Source organism: Urocitellus parryii, chromosome 5 (genome assembly GCF_045843805.1).
Source record: "Urocitellus parryii isolate mUroPar1 chromosome 5, mUroPar1.hap1, whole genome shotgun sequence".
NCBI classification, from domain to species: domain Eukaryota; kingdom Metazoa; phylum Chordata; class Mammalia; order Rodentia; family Sciuridae; genus Urocitellus; species Urocitellus parryii.
Genome location: NC_135535.1, coordinates 67,744,571 through 67,761,181, shown reverse-complemented (window position 1 = coordinate 67,761,181; position 16,611 = coordinate 67,744,571). Strand labels below are relative to the sequence as shown.

The window sequence follows — 16,611 nt, the reverse complement described above, 5'->3', positions numbered from 1 at the left end:
TAAAAGTCTTAAATTCTCTTGAGGAAGTTGAAGGGAAAACAATGCTGGAAGTGAAGTCAGAGAGAAACACCTTAGACATCAGGAGGGACTTCCAGATCTGAGTCTAGTACCTAGGAAGCTCTCATGGAACCTTTCAGCATTGGAGAGTTACTCACTTGTCCAGGCTGGGAAAGGAGTAACTTTCCCCACCCTAAGGGAAGGAATTTCTTGCTGCTAAACAGACTCTGCCTGGGCCAGGCTGGCTCTCCCAAGAGCCCTCAACATAGCCCCCTTCATTTCCTTGTTGCGAAAACTGTAGATGATAGGGTTGCACATGGGGGTGATGATGGTGTAGAGGAGGGAGAAAGGCTTGTCTTTGTCAGGCCCATGTGTGCTTCGAGGATTCATGTAGGAGAACATAGCCGAGGTATAGAAAAAGACGACCACAGTCAGGTGTGAGGCACAAGTGGAGAAAGTCTTCCCCCTTCCTGAGGAGGAGGCTCTGCCCAGGATGGAGGTCAGGATGCGGGCATAGGAGGTGACAATGAGCACCATGGGGCTGAGCAGCACCACAATGGCATCAGCAAAGATCACTTTTAAACTAAATAAAGGGTCCCCACAGGAGAGGGCGATCACTATGGGGGCCTCGCAGAAGAAGTTCTCTACATGGTTGTCTCTACAGAATGGACCTCTAAATGTCATGTAATCAAGGAGGATGCCATTGATCATCCCAAAGAACCAGGAAGTACCCACCAGCCTCACACAGACCTGTCGGCTCATGATCTGGGCATAGCTAAGTGGCTGGCAGATAGCAACATAACGGTCATAGGCCATGAATGCCAAGAGGATGCACTCAGCCACTCCCACACCAAAAACCAGATACATCTGGATCAGGCAGGAGGCAAAGGAGACAGTGTGGTTCTTGACTACCAGGTGGATCAACATCTGTGGGATGGTGGTGGTGATGAAGCAGACATCCAGGAAAGACAGGTGGCCAAGGAAGAAGTACATGGGGCTGCTGAGCCTGGGGTCTGTCCAAGTGATGAAGATGATGAGGCCATTCATGGCCATGGCAAGGCCATAGAGGGCTAGGAATAGTGTGAAGAGCAGTGTCCGAGTGGAAGGATAGCTCTGCTCAAAGCCCACGAGGATGAACTCTGTGACTGTGCTGACATTCCTCAGGTCCACCATCTGGGCATGCTTGAGTGGGGAAGACAGGAAAATCACAAGAGAGATAGTTGTTTATTATTGTAAGTTACTCACTTGTGCCCAGAAACACCAACCATAAAACAGGGTGGATGAGGGGTGGTAAATGTTTTGGAAATTAGTGAGATCTAACAAGTTGGTGGTGCAGTAGAATAGTGAAAATGCCAGGGTCACCACAGGCTGTGTACATAGACTTATAATATCATACCTGATGATTTTATTTTACTCTCTTTTTAACTGGCCTCCACTGAAGTATTGCATCTGTTCCAGGGCCCTCAATACTGAAGGATTAGCCACTAATCCAAATGCATTCAGAGATTAAGAAATAAAGTAGCTGTGCCTGGGGCCTTTGTCAATGAGGAAATGTTTAAGGAATTGAAGAATGGAGTATTTGAAGGGAGGTGAACATGGTAATTAACTTATAGAAGACCATATTTTGGAAGAATTCAAGACAATAGAACAGGAGGTGACAATGAGCATCACGGGGCTGAGCAACACCACAATGGCATCAGCAAAGATCACTTTTAAACTAAATAAAGGGTCCCACAGGAGAGGGCGATCATTATAGGGACCTTACAGAAGAAGTTCTCTACATGATTGTCTCTGCAGAAGGGATTCCTGAATAACATATACTCAATAAAAATGCCATTTATCATTTCAAAGAACCAGGAAGTATTTACCACGCTCACATAAAGGTGTGAGAAGAATCAAGACATAATTGAATGAATTTTTCTAGAGGAAAAATATGCTCAGTCTTTATGTACCTAATTTAAGATGATGAATGGGTTGAAGTTTCAGAGAAAATAACAACATTCTGTCAGAATTGTCCCTCAGGTGAGAGTGCTTTGCATATTTCTGAAGACATTCATTTCCAGCTCATCCTCATCCTCCACATTTTCCATGACTCACTCTCCTGGAAGTTGCTGTGACCACATCAACCATCCATGTTGTACATGCTGGAGATACATACAGCCTGGTTGTGAGGTCTTGAATACTTTCTTAACAGAAGACAGTTTTCCACCTGGGATTAAAATTTAGGGCTACATACCTTTGGGTGGAAAAGATTCAACCATCTCTGTGAGAGAAGGAAATCTATGAGCAGGGCACAAACCCAACCTTTCTGGAATGGAAGGTTCTCCTTTGGAGAAATTTGATTCACCGCTTTGCCTCTAGGAGTAGATCTTTAGAGAATGAGCACTCCCAAATCACATGCTCTTATTTTACTACTGGAAGTCATTATATTTATATTAAATCTCTTGATTTTTCTTCTTGCTCTTTAGATGATGAGCACTCACAAATCACATGCTCTTATTTCACTACTGGAAGTCGTTATATTTATATTAAATCTCTTGATTTTTCTAACTCTTGTTTTGGAGTTAGGTTTTGTTGGATCACTTCCATTTTCAGATAATTGGAGATGGTCAGTATATCCTTTCTTAACTCCCAATTCTGCCCACCACTCCTTATCTTTCATCTTCTACTTCCTTTTTCTGAATATCTCACACTATCTTCTCTGTGAGTCCCTTTTTCCTTTTTCTGCCTACTTCCAATCCTATTTTCTTCTGTTCCTTCCATCTCATCCTTGGTGATGTGTGCCTGCTATTTATCTAAGTTGAATGAACTATCCTATCTTACCCATACTTTTTTTTTTTGAGATTTTTTTTTTTTTTGAGAGAGAGAGAGAGAGAGAGAGAGAGAGAGGATTTTAATATTTATTTTTTAGTTTTCGGTGGACACAACATCTTTGTTTGTATGTGGTGCTGAGGATTGAACCCGGGCTGCATGCATGCTAGGCGAGCGCGCTACCGCTTGAACCACATCCCAGCCCCTTACCCATACTTTCAAGTTCTTATGTTTTCTGTCCACATTTTAGAAGGTATCTACACTATTACTGTTCCTCCTGCTCTTCTTCTCCTTCCTCTTCCTCTTGTCCCTCCTATTCCAGGGGTGCTTAATCACTGAGCCACATCCCAGCCACTTTCATTTATTTATTTTTGGTGACAGGGTCTCACTGAGTTACTTAGGGTTGCACTAGGTTGCTGAGACTGGCCTCGAACTTATGACCCTCCTGCCTCAGCCTCCTGAGTCACATCGTGGTTCATGAACCACTTATGTCCAGGAATCACTATTATTCTTTACAGATCTAGATTCCCTCTAGGTGTGATTTCCTGGTAGATCAAGGCAATGTCTGGACAGTTAGTCTATTCCTGTCATCAACACTTTGGGATGTTTTTGTATCTAGGACTTAAAGAAAAGGAAAGGGAAGGATAGAGAGCACTGTTTAAGATGTTACTTGGATACTCAGTGAATTTGTGAGGACTGAAGTCAGAGTTTGGGAAGATCAGTCAGTGAGCTAGATTCCACAGAAGTCTGGGTCTTGTCCAAGAAGAAATTGAGGTTTGACCTGAAGAATCACTAGGAACTGTCAAAAGATAAATGGTTACCTGTGGCTCATGTTCATTGTGCCTAGCATCTAGAGCCTTGTTAGCCACTGTTAAGGGTTAAGTATTTGGCTAAGTAAGTGAGATAATATAATGGAGAACACATCCTACCTCATTCTGTTGCTCTTCTGGCAATGATATTTGTCACTGAATTACCATGCCAAGTAACAGAAGATCTCATGGTGTTTGATGAGGAGCTGGTCCAGGGAGGATGGTCTGACTTGGGTGGCCACTCTGTAAGAGAATGGTGTCTGATGACCTTGATAATTCTTTGACATCTATACTATTACAGACAAATGTCTACCTAAAAATATTACTGAATTACATGTGCATAGCACTTTATAGCATAGGTGTGAAAACTTAGATGTCCCAAATTACCATTTGTTAATACAAAATATTATGTCCCTTGTTTTTCATTGGTTTATTTAGATCTTCTCAGGTTCTTAAAATCTTGTCTCTATGTTTGACTTAAAAATGACATCTTGGCTAGGTATGGTGGCACATGTCTATAATCTCAGTGATTTGGGAGGCTGAGGCAGGAGGATTGCAAGTTGAAAACCAGCCTTATCAGCTTAGTGAGGCCCCGAACAACTTAGTGAGACCCTGTCTCAAAATAGAAAATTAAAAGACTAGTATTGTGGCTCAGTAGTTAAGTTCCCCTATGTTCAATTCCTAATACCAATAAAAAAATTGCATGTCTTTCTGTTAATTGAAGAAATATCAGCAAGAAAATAAGAAAAAAACTTCTTTAGCTTTAAATAAGCATCTATTATTTTGTAAAATAAAACTGTTCTTACAAATATAATCTCTGACAAAGAATCTTCTAAGAATGCAATTCAGAAATTGTTGCTGTGTCTTCTAAAACTAATTTTGAACCTCTTAAATATAATTTTTATTGATTATTCTAATTAATGGCCATGGTGATATTTAAAATTTACCTGTCTTTTGAATGTGAGTGTGTGTGTGTGTGTGTGTGTGTGTCTGTGTGTGTGTGTATATGAATTTTCTTTGTTAAACCAGAAGTGGATACTGATATTTTCTTCCTCCAACTGCACATAAAATTAAAAAAAAATCTATACATGATTCCTTGGATTTCCTATTAAGAGAACTGAGGGTCTGTGATCTCATTTAAATTAACAATAATTTACAAAGTAGTTCATATCCATCATGACATTTGAGCCTCCATTTTATTATTGTACCTTAATGATGTAATTTAATCTCATTGAAGAACTGCTGATAATTTAGGTTGCATAATGTAGCTGAACACAGTTTGGCGGGGAGAAAAGAATAGAGAATGAATTTTCAGCTGTGGGTCTATTGTGATGTCATAGTTGATTTAATTAACCTACTGTTCTGACCTATTTTAGAACCATCTGCAAGCAAAATAGAAACAGTCCAACAGTTCCAAGAGCCTCTCAAAAGAACAGTAATTTGTATTAGTGGAGCAGCCACATGATGATGGAAACAGGACTGTTTTGATTACTGCACTCCTGGTTATCCATAGACTTAATAGGGTAAGAGAATAAAATGCTGAATACTATTAGAGGTGGGGTAGGGTGGGAAATGGCTTCTTTCATATTCTTGATGTATTCTTCCAAATGAAGGGAATTTTAATAAGATAACACTCCTGATCTTTGCTTTTTTCCTTAATACCATTGCAGGGAAAATCGAGTGGTTTACCTGATGGGTGATTTTAGAAAGGGAAATCAATCACATTCCCCTTTTCCCTCCGCCTTCCTTTTAGAAGTGAGTGGTCTTTAGGTCATCCTCTGCCCCTGTTTGGGAAGACTCTGTTGCTCTCCAGTGCTGCCAGTGACTGGGGAATAAGTCTCAATTCCTGGATTCTATTTTAGGAATTCCATGTCTGCTTGTTATTAATAAAGGTGATATTTTGCCTTTATCTGTTGACTCTTTGTGTTATTTTCAGTTGATTCAGAACTAGGGGGGAAGAGAAGTATTATTTAAGGGACCCCCTTAAAGTCCCAAGCAATTATTATAAATAATATCACATATATGTTATAAACAAAGATATGTATAAGAGTTTTGGTTTTAATGAAAAAAACATTATAATGTTTGGCAGATTCTGGAGGGAAAAATTCAGTCAATACACATATTTTGAATTCTCACAGTACAGTGTTGGTAAGTTGAGAGAGGTCTGCATTCCATGACCACAGGAGCACAATGAACAAGCATGCTACTGTAGCCCAGACTGATGGGAAAATGTCTCATTATCATGATTCTTGTCCTATTTCCTGAAGAGGAGCAGGACATATTCAATAGTACAGTGCTCCTGTTGTTCTTCTGGTATGCTCTGACCATAGGAAATATGCTCTTTTGTAGAGTTTTATTATTAATTCTACGGAAACTGTATTAGGAATGGGGGTTAGTTCACTGGAGTTGTATGTAAACTCACAACCTTGTTTAAATCATGTATATTTTTTTTCTTAGAAAGTGTTAGTCTCTGTGAGGTTTGGGGTTTGGCTATTTTCTTTCAGTTCTGCTTTAAATAAAACATGCCTTTCATAATTTCAAATTGTATACCACCTGGAACTTTTTTTTTTTTTTTTGTAGTGCTGGGGATTGAACCCAGGGCCTTATGCATGCAAAGCAAGTACTCTACCAACTGAGCTATATCTCCAGCCCTTGAAACTGCATTTCTTTTATGCGTACTTAATTTTTTCTCTTTGTATTAAATAATATCATATCATGATTCAGAAAATCATTGCTTTTATGGGGGGAAACTGTGGTAGATTTAACCGGGGGTTCATGCTGAGAGCCATAGCCAAGTAGGAATGATGCATGGCAATTTCCTTGTCAGCCTACCCAATGTTGCTTAGAAGGAGGAAATGGGCTTGTGGAAATTGGGCTTGCCTTGGACCCAGGTCATTTGCAGTGACATTGCATGAATGTTTGAGAGTTTTGGTTTGAAAGGTGACCTTGCTCAGGGATTAGGGCGGCTCTGGGTTTAGGGTGGATCCTGCTGGATTAGGGTGGCTCCAGGTTTAAGGTGGATCCTGCTGGGAATAGGGCATATCCTGCTGCCTCAGGCACCCGCTCCTTGAGTTCCCGTGGAGTTCTCGCAGGGTTCTGAGAGTATTTGGTATGCAGAGCCCGGTGGAGGGGGTGTATTTTTCCCAGAACATGCGTGTAGAGTGCCGGTGAGAGTTCGGGAATAAAGAGTTGCTGTTGGAATCTACAAGGCTTTTGTGGTGGCTCGGTTATTTTGTGCCCAGCCAGACTGCGGCAGGTTCATGCCCCAACAAGGGAATTGATAAATCATCTTTGAAATGTTATAGGAAAAGTTATGTGCATTATAGTATTTTCTTGGATAGTTCATGATTTATCAGCTTCTAAAAGGAAAAAACTTTTGATTTAGAGATTTGAAGTCATTAAGATCCCACAGACTTCTTTTGGCTGAAAATTAAAGTACTCTTGTTTTGCTGAATTGTTTCCTCAATAGTTTCTAGTATGGAGAGTGATACAGAATTGAGCATACAATCCTATCATCAGTAGCTCTATTTCTCATAGGAATCTTGGCTCTCACAAGTGAGATAGACCACATGGTAAGCTCTTTTCCTTAGGTCACTCAATGACTTATGGCCTACAATACTAAAAGTTACAGGAAGCCTTTTGGTTGCTTCCCTAAAGGGGCCTACACTCCAATTTGGCTTTCACAATTAAAAGGAACAAACTGATCTATGAACATAGAGAAATGAGTAGCGGTATGGTAGGATAATTCAATAGTATATGTATGATTTAAGTTCATAAAATGACATTGGTTCTAAATCGCCACAGAGGCAATACTTCTAACCAGAAAAGTAACTAGGTATTACCTAGAGATATTTCACTCTGAGGAATATTTTTTTTGTCAGAGTGGAAAGTGAGAAGCGGGAAAGGGGGGACTACTAAACTGAAGCTTCAGAATACTTTAGGGAACTTCATCCTGGGAAATGCCTCTATGGTGACCATGGTGTTGCATTTCCTTCAAGGTCAGAAATGATATTTGGAGGAACTTGCTGTTGTACAAGGGATTTTAAACATTGAAACGATGGGCAAAGGAGTCTCATCCTTCAAACCTGCTCTGCAGGTTTTGAAACTATTTTCATGAAAGTTCCAGAATGTCAGGTCCAGTCTAGAGTTGGTCTAGGACAAAGGATGGTGGCCTGCACAGTACCAGTGCCTCCAGGAGCATCTATTCCCCTAATCTCCTTTCTTAGTTATGTAGTAACCAATCCTTAGTCACTCAAGTCAGAAACTAAAAAGTACCTTTCAATTCCTCCTTTCTAACCTCCATATTAAATTGTCATTAATTGCTGGTCAATATTCATCATCTTATACTCTCTCACAGGCACCCTGTATTCCATCTATGACCTGTCTTTTCTAAGCACTTCATACTTTTTTAAGCCTCCAAGTTTCTGCACATATTCTCACCCTCTCCCTGGAATTTGCTCTCTGACTGCTTTCTCCACCTAACAAACTCCTGATTCTACAATACCAACTTGAACTCTTGCATCTACAGTGAAGCCTTTAGTAGTAACTCCTACCCACCTGAGTCCATGTGAAATTGCACTTGTTCCTGCCTCTACTAGAGGCACTTGCTATAATGTCTTCCCCTCTAGATTAAGAACTCCTTAAACATAGAGATCTTATATTCCTATATCCTGGCACATTGCCCACTACAGCAATTTTTCAATATATTTGTTGAAAGAATAGAGGAATAATTTTCAATATAATTTAATGCTACCAATTATATCAAATAATCTCCTTCAAACCTGTTTTTCTCATCTGTAAAATGAAAAAAATACATATTTGCCTGATAAGTTTGTTGTAAAGATTAAGAGGGATTTTTTTTCATTTAACCAAGATATGTGTGTGTGTGTGTGTGTGTGTGTGTGTGTGTGTGTGTATGTGTGTGTGTGTGTGTAGATCTTATAGAATAGTATCTGCATTAGGGAAGGTGCACAATAAATATTAATTTCCTGCCCCTTTTTCTAGGTCATCAAATAAATGAAAAACCCTAATTAGGTCATTTATTTTTTTTGAGTATATATGATATTGGGGATTAGAATCCAGGGGCTTGTGCACTCAAGGCAAGCATTCTACCAACTGAACTCTATCCCCAGCATAGGGTCACTTGTTTTAAATGTTGGTAAACCTCAAAATACATGAATTCTTTAAAAAATGAAGCCCACCAGTTAAAAATGTATTTCCTAATTATTGTTAAGTGCTATAAATTCTGTGTCCTGGCAGAGCATATAGTACAGATGATAGTAGAGATATTTGACAAAGTATAATACAATATAATGAAGAGCTTTAAACAAAGTACTTTCTACAAAGTACTGAGGAATTTCCAGAGTAATAAGATAACAAAATAGGAAAAATGTACACAAAGAATAAAAAATCATTTGCAAGAAGAAATATCTGCTAATGACCTACAGATTCAAGGAGATTGTTATTGGAAAAAGTTATCTTTGTAAAAGAAAAAAAAGAGGCCAATATAAGTGAGAACGATGGTTAAACCCAGAAATGCTTCAGTTTAGTTGTAAACCTGGAATAATATCTAAATTTTGTGGAATACCTTAAGAAATAGAAAACAGTCATAAAAGACATTCTTTTAGAATTATTAGTGGATACATAATTTTTGTAATATAAAGGATAGATTCAGTGATAAAAAAGTGTTCTTTCCTTCTTGATACAGGACAATAAACAGAGATACCTGTACCTAAATTTGATAATGAGGGGACTGACTGGAGGTCAAATTTCATAATTGCCAAAACTTAATAATTTAAGCATCAAATATATAAAATATAAATTCACTGGGGATAATTTCAGAATTGAATGAAAATTTTCTTTGCAACTAGTGCTAGGTACTAAAAGCTAGCACTTAATATTTACAAGTCTTGTGTTCCCTCTTTTTTCTCTGAAAATTTCCCTAGTCCTTAAATTAATTCAAGAGACAGCTTATAGGAAGAAGGCAAAGGCATCCACCCTCTTGATTCCAGCCAAGAGAGTGTGTAGTTTGCCCTAAAGTGACTAATAAATTTCTCTCTGTTATCTAAGAATAGGAGACACATAGACTTTTTTATTAAATGGAAAAGCCAATATAATTTAGAAGTCAGATTACTAAAAGAAAAAAAAGCCACTAATCAATCAAAAATATAGACATGATGGTGTACTCTAGAAACAGATGTGGGATGAGTCCTGAAAGCATCCTTGCTAAAATATAAGGGCAACCAGGATCTTACAGAAGTCCTTATTAGTGAAACTGGGATTATCCATAACCAGAGAGAAAAGGGGAGACAGCACAAATTGCAGTGCTGTTTGAAAGACTTTGCTGCCTATCTGTGCAGGGAGAGAATCAGGTAATTGCATTTGATTGGGTAGTGTCTCACATAAGGAATGTCAGAAGGAGAGGAAACTATAGTGACATCCTTTAACAGGAGCAAAATTAAATTAAAAAATGAATAAACAGATACATAAATAAAATTTTAAAAGCATGGTCCATAGAATGACCCTGCAAGACTAGAATCCTTCCCTGTCAGGTCTCCCTGAACCTGAAGCCTATTGCAACCCTGTTTTAGAAAGACAAAACTAGGTCCTAACCATATACTCAAGTGTCCAGAAAAGAACAGTTGTTTCCCAAATGATTTTACATATTACTGAGAAAGCATTGGACTTAGGGAATTTTTAAAGATTTAAAAACTTGAGAAATGATTTTGGAATGCCATGATTCTCACTAACACATCTATGTGAACTTTGAGGAATTTAGGAATAAAATTGGGAGATAACAGTTAATGAATTTTTGCCATGCATTTTCAATAAAACTATAAAGATAAAAGCATGTGGATTCATGTTTGGACAAATGTTTGGAGGACGCTGTAAATGGTTTTTATTTTTTTTTTCACATTGAAAACAAAGTTTAATTTTAAAACAATCTAATTTAAACCAAAATCCATGACTTTTTTTTTCTAGCTTTCTTCTTTTAGTTCTTTTAGTTCTTCTTTTAGTTCTGGTAAGAGAGATATACTGAGTCCAGATTTAGATTATAGCTGAGATTTAATCTTTAACTCAGAACAACTTTTTATTATATGGGAACTTTTTATTTTTCTTTCAAGGGAACAACAGAGCCATAAGCATTAGCAAAGAATAAATTATCTTTGAAATTTCTTGTTTGAACCAAATTTGGCTTGGTTAAACTTGTGATAAACTTGTTCTTTTTGCATAATCTTCAACCTGAAATTACTAAATACTGTGAAAAATCAGAATAATATGTTGAATTATTTTCATAATAATATAGCAAGGTGAATGTTTGAGGAATATATAGAGTATCACTTATGCACCATATAATAAATGAACATTCAGAAACAGATTCAACACTGAAACATTAAAGCAAATTTCAGGGGATAGTTGCGCATATTACATATACAAGGAAGCACTGGTCAGGTTTATTTTAAGTAGTTATAATAAATAATTCCAAACATTTATTAAAACGTGTCAATTCAATAGAAAATCTGGAACTGTGATAAAGTCCCCAATTCATTTTTATTGTCCTGGATAGCATGTCCTCCTCCTCTCCAAGAGAAAGACAAAATAATAAAGTTGAAAAAAGTATTTAGACTGATAAGGTAGCCATAATTAATTTGTTCTCTCAAATAGGATTTTCAGGGCTATCTTATTTTACATGAGACAATGCTAGGGTAGGAAAAAAACCTCGTATGCCTATATTAACTATTTTCACTTTATCCAAACAAATTACCATTTTGTTTGGGATATCATTTATATTTGTTTTTTCAGACAGGGACTGAAAAATTGTCCAGGTTGGCCCCAAACTCCTGAGCTCAAAAGATCCTCTAGGAGCCAGGGAAGAGTCCCTGGGTTATTAACGTTGGAACTTAGTGCCTGCCAGTTTGAGTGGGTGTGTGTGGGAGGGCATGCCTGTGTGGGTGTGCACAGGTGCTAAGCAGCTGTAGCTGCCCCATATTCTGACTTAAAAAAGCAGTTTGACTTTGTAGACTTACTTATGTCATTGTAATGATTTCACTCTTAACTGACATTTTTATCAAATGTGTGAATAAATACATAAAGACTGGTACAAGGACTGGGGATGTGGCTCAAGCAGTAACTCGATCGCCTGGCATACATAAAGATTGAAAAATACATATTAAAAAAATTCTCTCTCTCTCTCCAAAAAAAAAAAAAAAAAAAAAAAAAAGATCCTCTAGCCTCCTGAGTAGCTGGGACAACAAGGGTAGCAACGGTGCCTGGCTTGGGCTTCCTTTTTTAGCATTCTAAACAATTCACCAGTGTATCCCTTCTCTTTTCAGACAGGACTTGCTGATAAATGGAGTTTGGCACATATCCAACTTTAGTAACCATATTTTACATATGTACACTTATCCCGCATATATTCCATAATTATTTCATAGTCTTCCAGTTATTTGAATAATAAATCCTGATAACTAAGTTCATTTGTAATCAACTCTCAGTTAATCTTAGAAAATTCTACCTCCACAACTTCTTTTTTTTTCTTTTTTTGTTGGTGTTGGGGATTGAACCCATGGCTTTGTGCATACGAGGCAAGCACTCTACCAACTGAGCTATATCCCCAGCCCCTCCACAACTTCTTAATTGTATTAAATTTTATAAGCATGTTCTTTTATTTGGAAATAACTATAGAATTCTACTTTAAGAATTACACATTTAAGTTGTTTAAATAAATACCCACATAAATTCTCATTTATACCAAGAAATAGTTTATATATCGTAAGAGGGGGAAAATCATTTCATTTAGAGATTCATAGAAAAATAAAGACCAACCAGTGAAGAAGTGTAAAAAAATGTGGACTCTTAAAGTTTCAGCTATTTTCCCTGAAATTCTATACCCTTCCCATGAATGATAAACCAAACCAAGTTCATATAATAGAAAATTTTGAACCAGTGTTAAATTCTAAAATAAAGCTTGATTCAGTTCAGATCTTTCTCTTGAGAAGTAATTTTCCTGACTTCTCTTTCCCTCACACCTAAGCAATTTTAGGCAAATTTAAAACTGTAAGGTTTTACCCAGGTTACTTGTCTCTAGGGAACTAGGTTTCTGCCTATTCTATATCTCCTATGGAAATACTTATCCTCAGGCTAGGCCACAAGTCCCATGACTAAAAGTATACAGATTAAAATCTGGTGTTTAGTTACCAATTGCGTACAATATTTGGGTATAACTGGCATTTAAAAAAAATTTTCAGTAATGCCCATTATAAATAATTTATCTAGATAGACTCAAAAATTAACTGGTTAACTTTAAAACAACCACCTGTTTAATAACATAAATATCTCAATAAGAATGAACCAATGTGACCAGGGAGAATACAGAAATTCTTGGGTTAATTATAATAACATGGTGATAGGTTTCTCAAGGTACTTTCTAAACTCAGCAAGCCACTGGGCTCCAACTGCTCCATCCACAACTCGATGATCACAACTGAGTGTAACAGACATCACGCTAGCCACATCAAATCCTTTTTCATTGTCTGCTGGAACCAGCTTATCCTCTGAAGCACCAATTGCCAAAATACACGCCTGAGGTGGGTTAATAATAGCAGAGAAATTCTTAATTCCAAACATACCTAAATTGGAGATTGTAAAAGTGCCACCCTGGAACTCTTGCGGCTGTAGTTTACCCTCTCTTGCTTTAGCTGCTAAAGAAACAACATCTTTAGCAATGGTTTCCAGTCCTTTTATATGTGCATTAAACACAATTGGTGTGATGAGTCCTGCAGGAGTGCTGACAGCAACACTGACATCAACAACATGATTTTGTCTTATAACTGTGTCCATCCAAGAAGAATTTGCTTCAGGAACTTTTAAACAAGCCAGAGCTGATGCTTTTATGATGAAGTCATTGACAGAAATTTTGCTTTTTCCTTCTAACATCTTATTTAGTTCTTTCCGTACCAACAAAACTTCTCCCATATTTACATCAATAGAAAGGTAATAATGAGGTATGGTTTGTTTCGATTGCATTAACCGTTGTGCAATAACTCGACGAATGTTGCTTATTGGGATATCTGTGAAGACACCTGTAGGAATGGGTGCCACTCCTGGACTCGGCGGAGGCACAGCAGCTGCTGGAGCAGGAGCAACTTTAGTAGGCACAAAAGAGTCAATGTCCTTCTTGATAATTCTGCCATCTGGTCCCGTCCCTTTTACTTGTGTAAGGTCAATTCCTTTTTCTGTTGCCAACTTCTTTGCAAGAGGGCTAACAAATACCCTTCCCTTTGGTCCAGCAAGAGCAGCTGGAAAGGTGGCTGAGGGTGTAGGAGATAAAGGTGCAGGAGTTGGAGGAACAGGGGCCACCGGAGGTGGGGTAGGTGGTGGTGCTTGTGGTTTTAAATCAGTTACTTCAGTTGGCCTATAATCAGCAAATGCTGCGATATCTCTTTTTCTACGATGATACAAAGTGGGGTTCCCAGCGGGACATCTCTTGTGCCTTCAGGAACCAGGATTTTTGCCAGATAACCTTCTTCCTGTACTTCAAAACCTATAGTGGCCTTGTCAGTCTCTATTTCTGCCAATAAGTCTCCTTCACTTAGCTTCTCACCCACTTTTTTTTCCCATCTCTGAACTGTACCCATTGTCATTGTAGGAGAAAGGGCAGGAAGAAGTACCTGCATATGAGTGGGATATGAACTACCAGGAGCCTGAGCAGAAGGCGTGGGTGGAGATGCAGCAGCAGTAGCAGCAGCTGGAGTTGGTGCTGAGGCTGCTTGTGGGGTAGGAGCTGCTGAGGAATCCAAAGTATAATTTTTAAAGGCCTCAATATCTTCAGGTTTTCCAACTGTGATACAAATAATGGCTCCAACTGGAACATCTCTAGTACCTTCAGCAACAAGGATCTTTGCCATGTAACACTCCTCCATGCTCTCAAATCCAACAGTGGCTTTATCAGTTTCAACTTCTGCAATTAGATCGCCCTCATTGATTTTTTCTCCTTTTTTCTCCCAACGGGCAATTGTGCCTGCCTGCATTGTGGGGGAAAGAGAAGGCAACGGAACCTTCTGATGCGGGGGGAGACTATAACTGCGGCGGCTAGACGAGCCCAGAAGTTGCAACAGTAAGCGGTTCCGCGGAGTGGCGCCAGAGTTGGGGCTCCAGCCGCCCAATGCCCGGACCCAGCCATACCTTGTGGTTGTGCTGTTGCAAGGAGCAGGGCCAGACCGCCGGCTCACACACTGAGCTGCAGATCCCTCCCGCGAGGCCGTTCATCCAGCTCCGAGTCCCGTCCTTGGGGCTGCACTCTGGGCCCGTCGCGCACAGACGCGCCACATAATGCCACTGATTCCCCCCACACCCCAAAATGTAAATGGTTTTTAAAGAAGGACAATTATCCTTAGTGTGAATTCTTGTAGGTTTCTGCTAGCAGCTTTGTTATAATTTAGCAATCCATTCCAGTGTCCCACCAACTCTGTTCAAAACTCTTTCTATAGGCCTACTTATTTATTTTCTTTTTTAAAAGTTCATTTTCATTTCCTTTCCCCACCAATTTTCTGTTAGCTTCAAATTATATAAAAAATACACATACTAGTCTTAATTCCTCACAATGCCTTGCCAGTAGCAAATAGAGATTTATCAAATTGAGTTAAATTGTAGAAGTTTTTGAAATTTTCTTATTGTTTCCCTATCAGTTTTTTCTGCTTTCATTTTACTTCATATGCCTTTTTGCTACTGGATCCACTTCAATTGCTCCCCCCAACCCCTGCCCCAATGTTTACACCAGTAGTGGAGATTAAAGCCAGGCAATCCTGCCACTAAGCTACAATGCCCAGCTTTTTGTATTTATTTATTTTGAGACAGAGTCTCTCTAAGTTGTCTAGGCTGGCCTCAAACTCTCTATCCTCCTACCTCAGCCTCCTGAGTCACTGGGATTACAGCCATACATCCAGCTCTGCATTCTTCTGATCTCTAAGGTACCTGTGGCCCCTGATGATGACTGGCCAGGACCAAGGGTTATAGATGTGCCCTGACTTGGTATGCCAGACCTGTTAGGAAGCAGGCCTCTGTGATGTATAAAAAGTAAATGTAGGCCACAAACAAAGATTTTTCTTATTCAGCTGCATTGATAGGAGATACCATAAGTAATGAAAATATTGAAAATAACTTTAAACTCATTTTATAGGTGACAAGCTAACTCCATATTATGCCTCTCCTCAATCTCATAGGGCTTGATTTCTTTCTTTGGCCCTGATGCTTCTCTAACTGGGTCCTAAAGTGAATCAGCTATTCCATTAGAGAAGTTAAAATAAAACTTGACGAGACTTATTGCTTCTCATCCTTCTCACAGTCACTTTCAAGAAGAAGATTTAAACACAGAGAATAAATCAACCAGAAAACTAAGGGAAAGAGAGAAAATTATATGCAAAAATATTCATAATAATGCTTCTCTGAATATTCAGAAACTGTGTATGTTCAAGTATGTGTGAATAAGAAACAGGGGAAAAGAATTTAGTAATCAAGGAGAACTACTGAATACCAGTGGACTGGAGAATAACTCCAGATGTTTCCTAACAATGATTAATCTGAGCTCTTTTGCTATTTAAATGCCTGAAAAACATTGGAATGACTCTAAATAGCTTAGAGAAGAACAGAAAGTGAAAGTGAGAGACAATGAGAGAAAGAGAAGGGGACAGAGAGGTGGAATAAATATTTGAAATGACTTTAAATAGCTTAGCGAAGGTGGGTGAGAGAGACAGACAGGAAAAAACATACCAGAGAGAATTGGTAGTATTAGTATTATCATCTATACCAATAGGATATCAAGGAGAAAAAGCTAAATGCAGAGTCCTGGACTAAGAAACAGTCCTTAAAGTGAAAAGTTACATATTCATGAGATTCAAAACCTCAAAACAACTCAATAGCAAGAAAGCAAGTAACCTGATTTAAAAATAGGCAAAGGTTTTGAGTAGGCATTTCTCAAAAGAAGACAGAAAGATAG

The 16,611-nt window shown here is 38.5% G+C and overlaps 1 protein-coding gene and 1 pseudogene across 1 annotated transcript; both read right to left on the bottom strand.

The window, feature by feature from the left end:
• Nucleotides 1–213: 213 nt before the first annotated feature.
• Nucleotides 214–1,170, bottom strand: LOC113191054 (olfactory receptor 10AD1-like). Its single transcript, XM_026400685.2, has one exon. The coding sequence runs from the start codon at nucleotides 1,168–1,170 to the stop codon at nucleotides 214–216; it is 957 nt and encodes a 318-aa protein (XP_026256470.2).
• Nucleotides 1,171–12,914: 11,744 nt separating this feature from the next.
• Nucleotides 12,915–14,947, bottom strand: LOC144254812 (dihydrolipoyllysine-residue acetyltransferase component of pyruvate dehydrogenase complex pseudogene; annotated as a pseudogene).
• Between the last annotated feature and the right edge of the window lie 1,664 nt (nucleotides 14,948–16,611).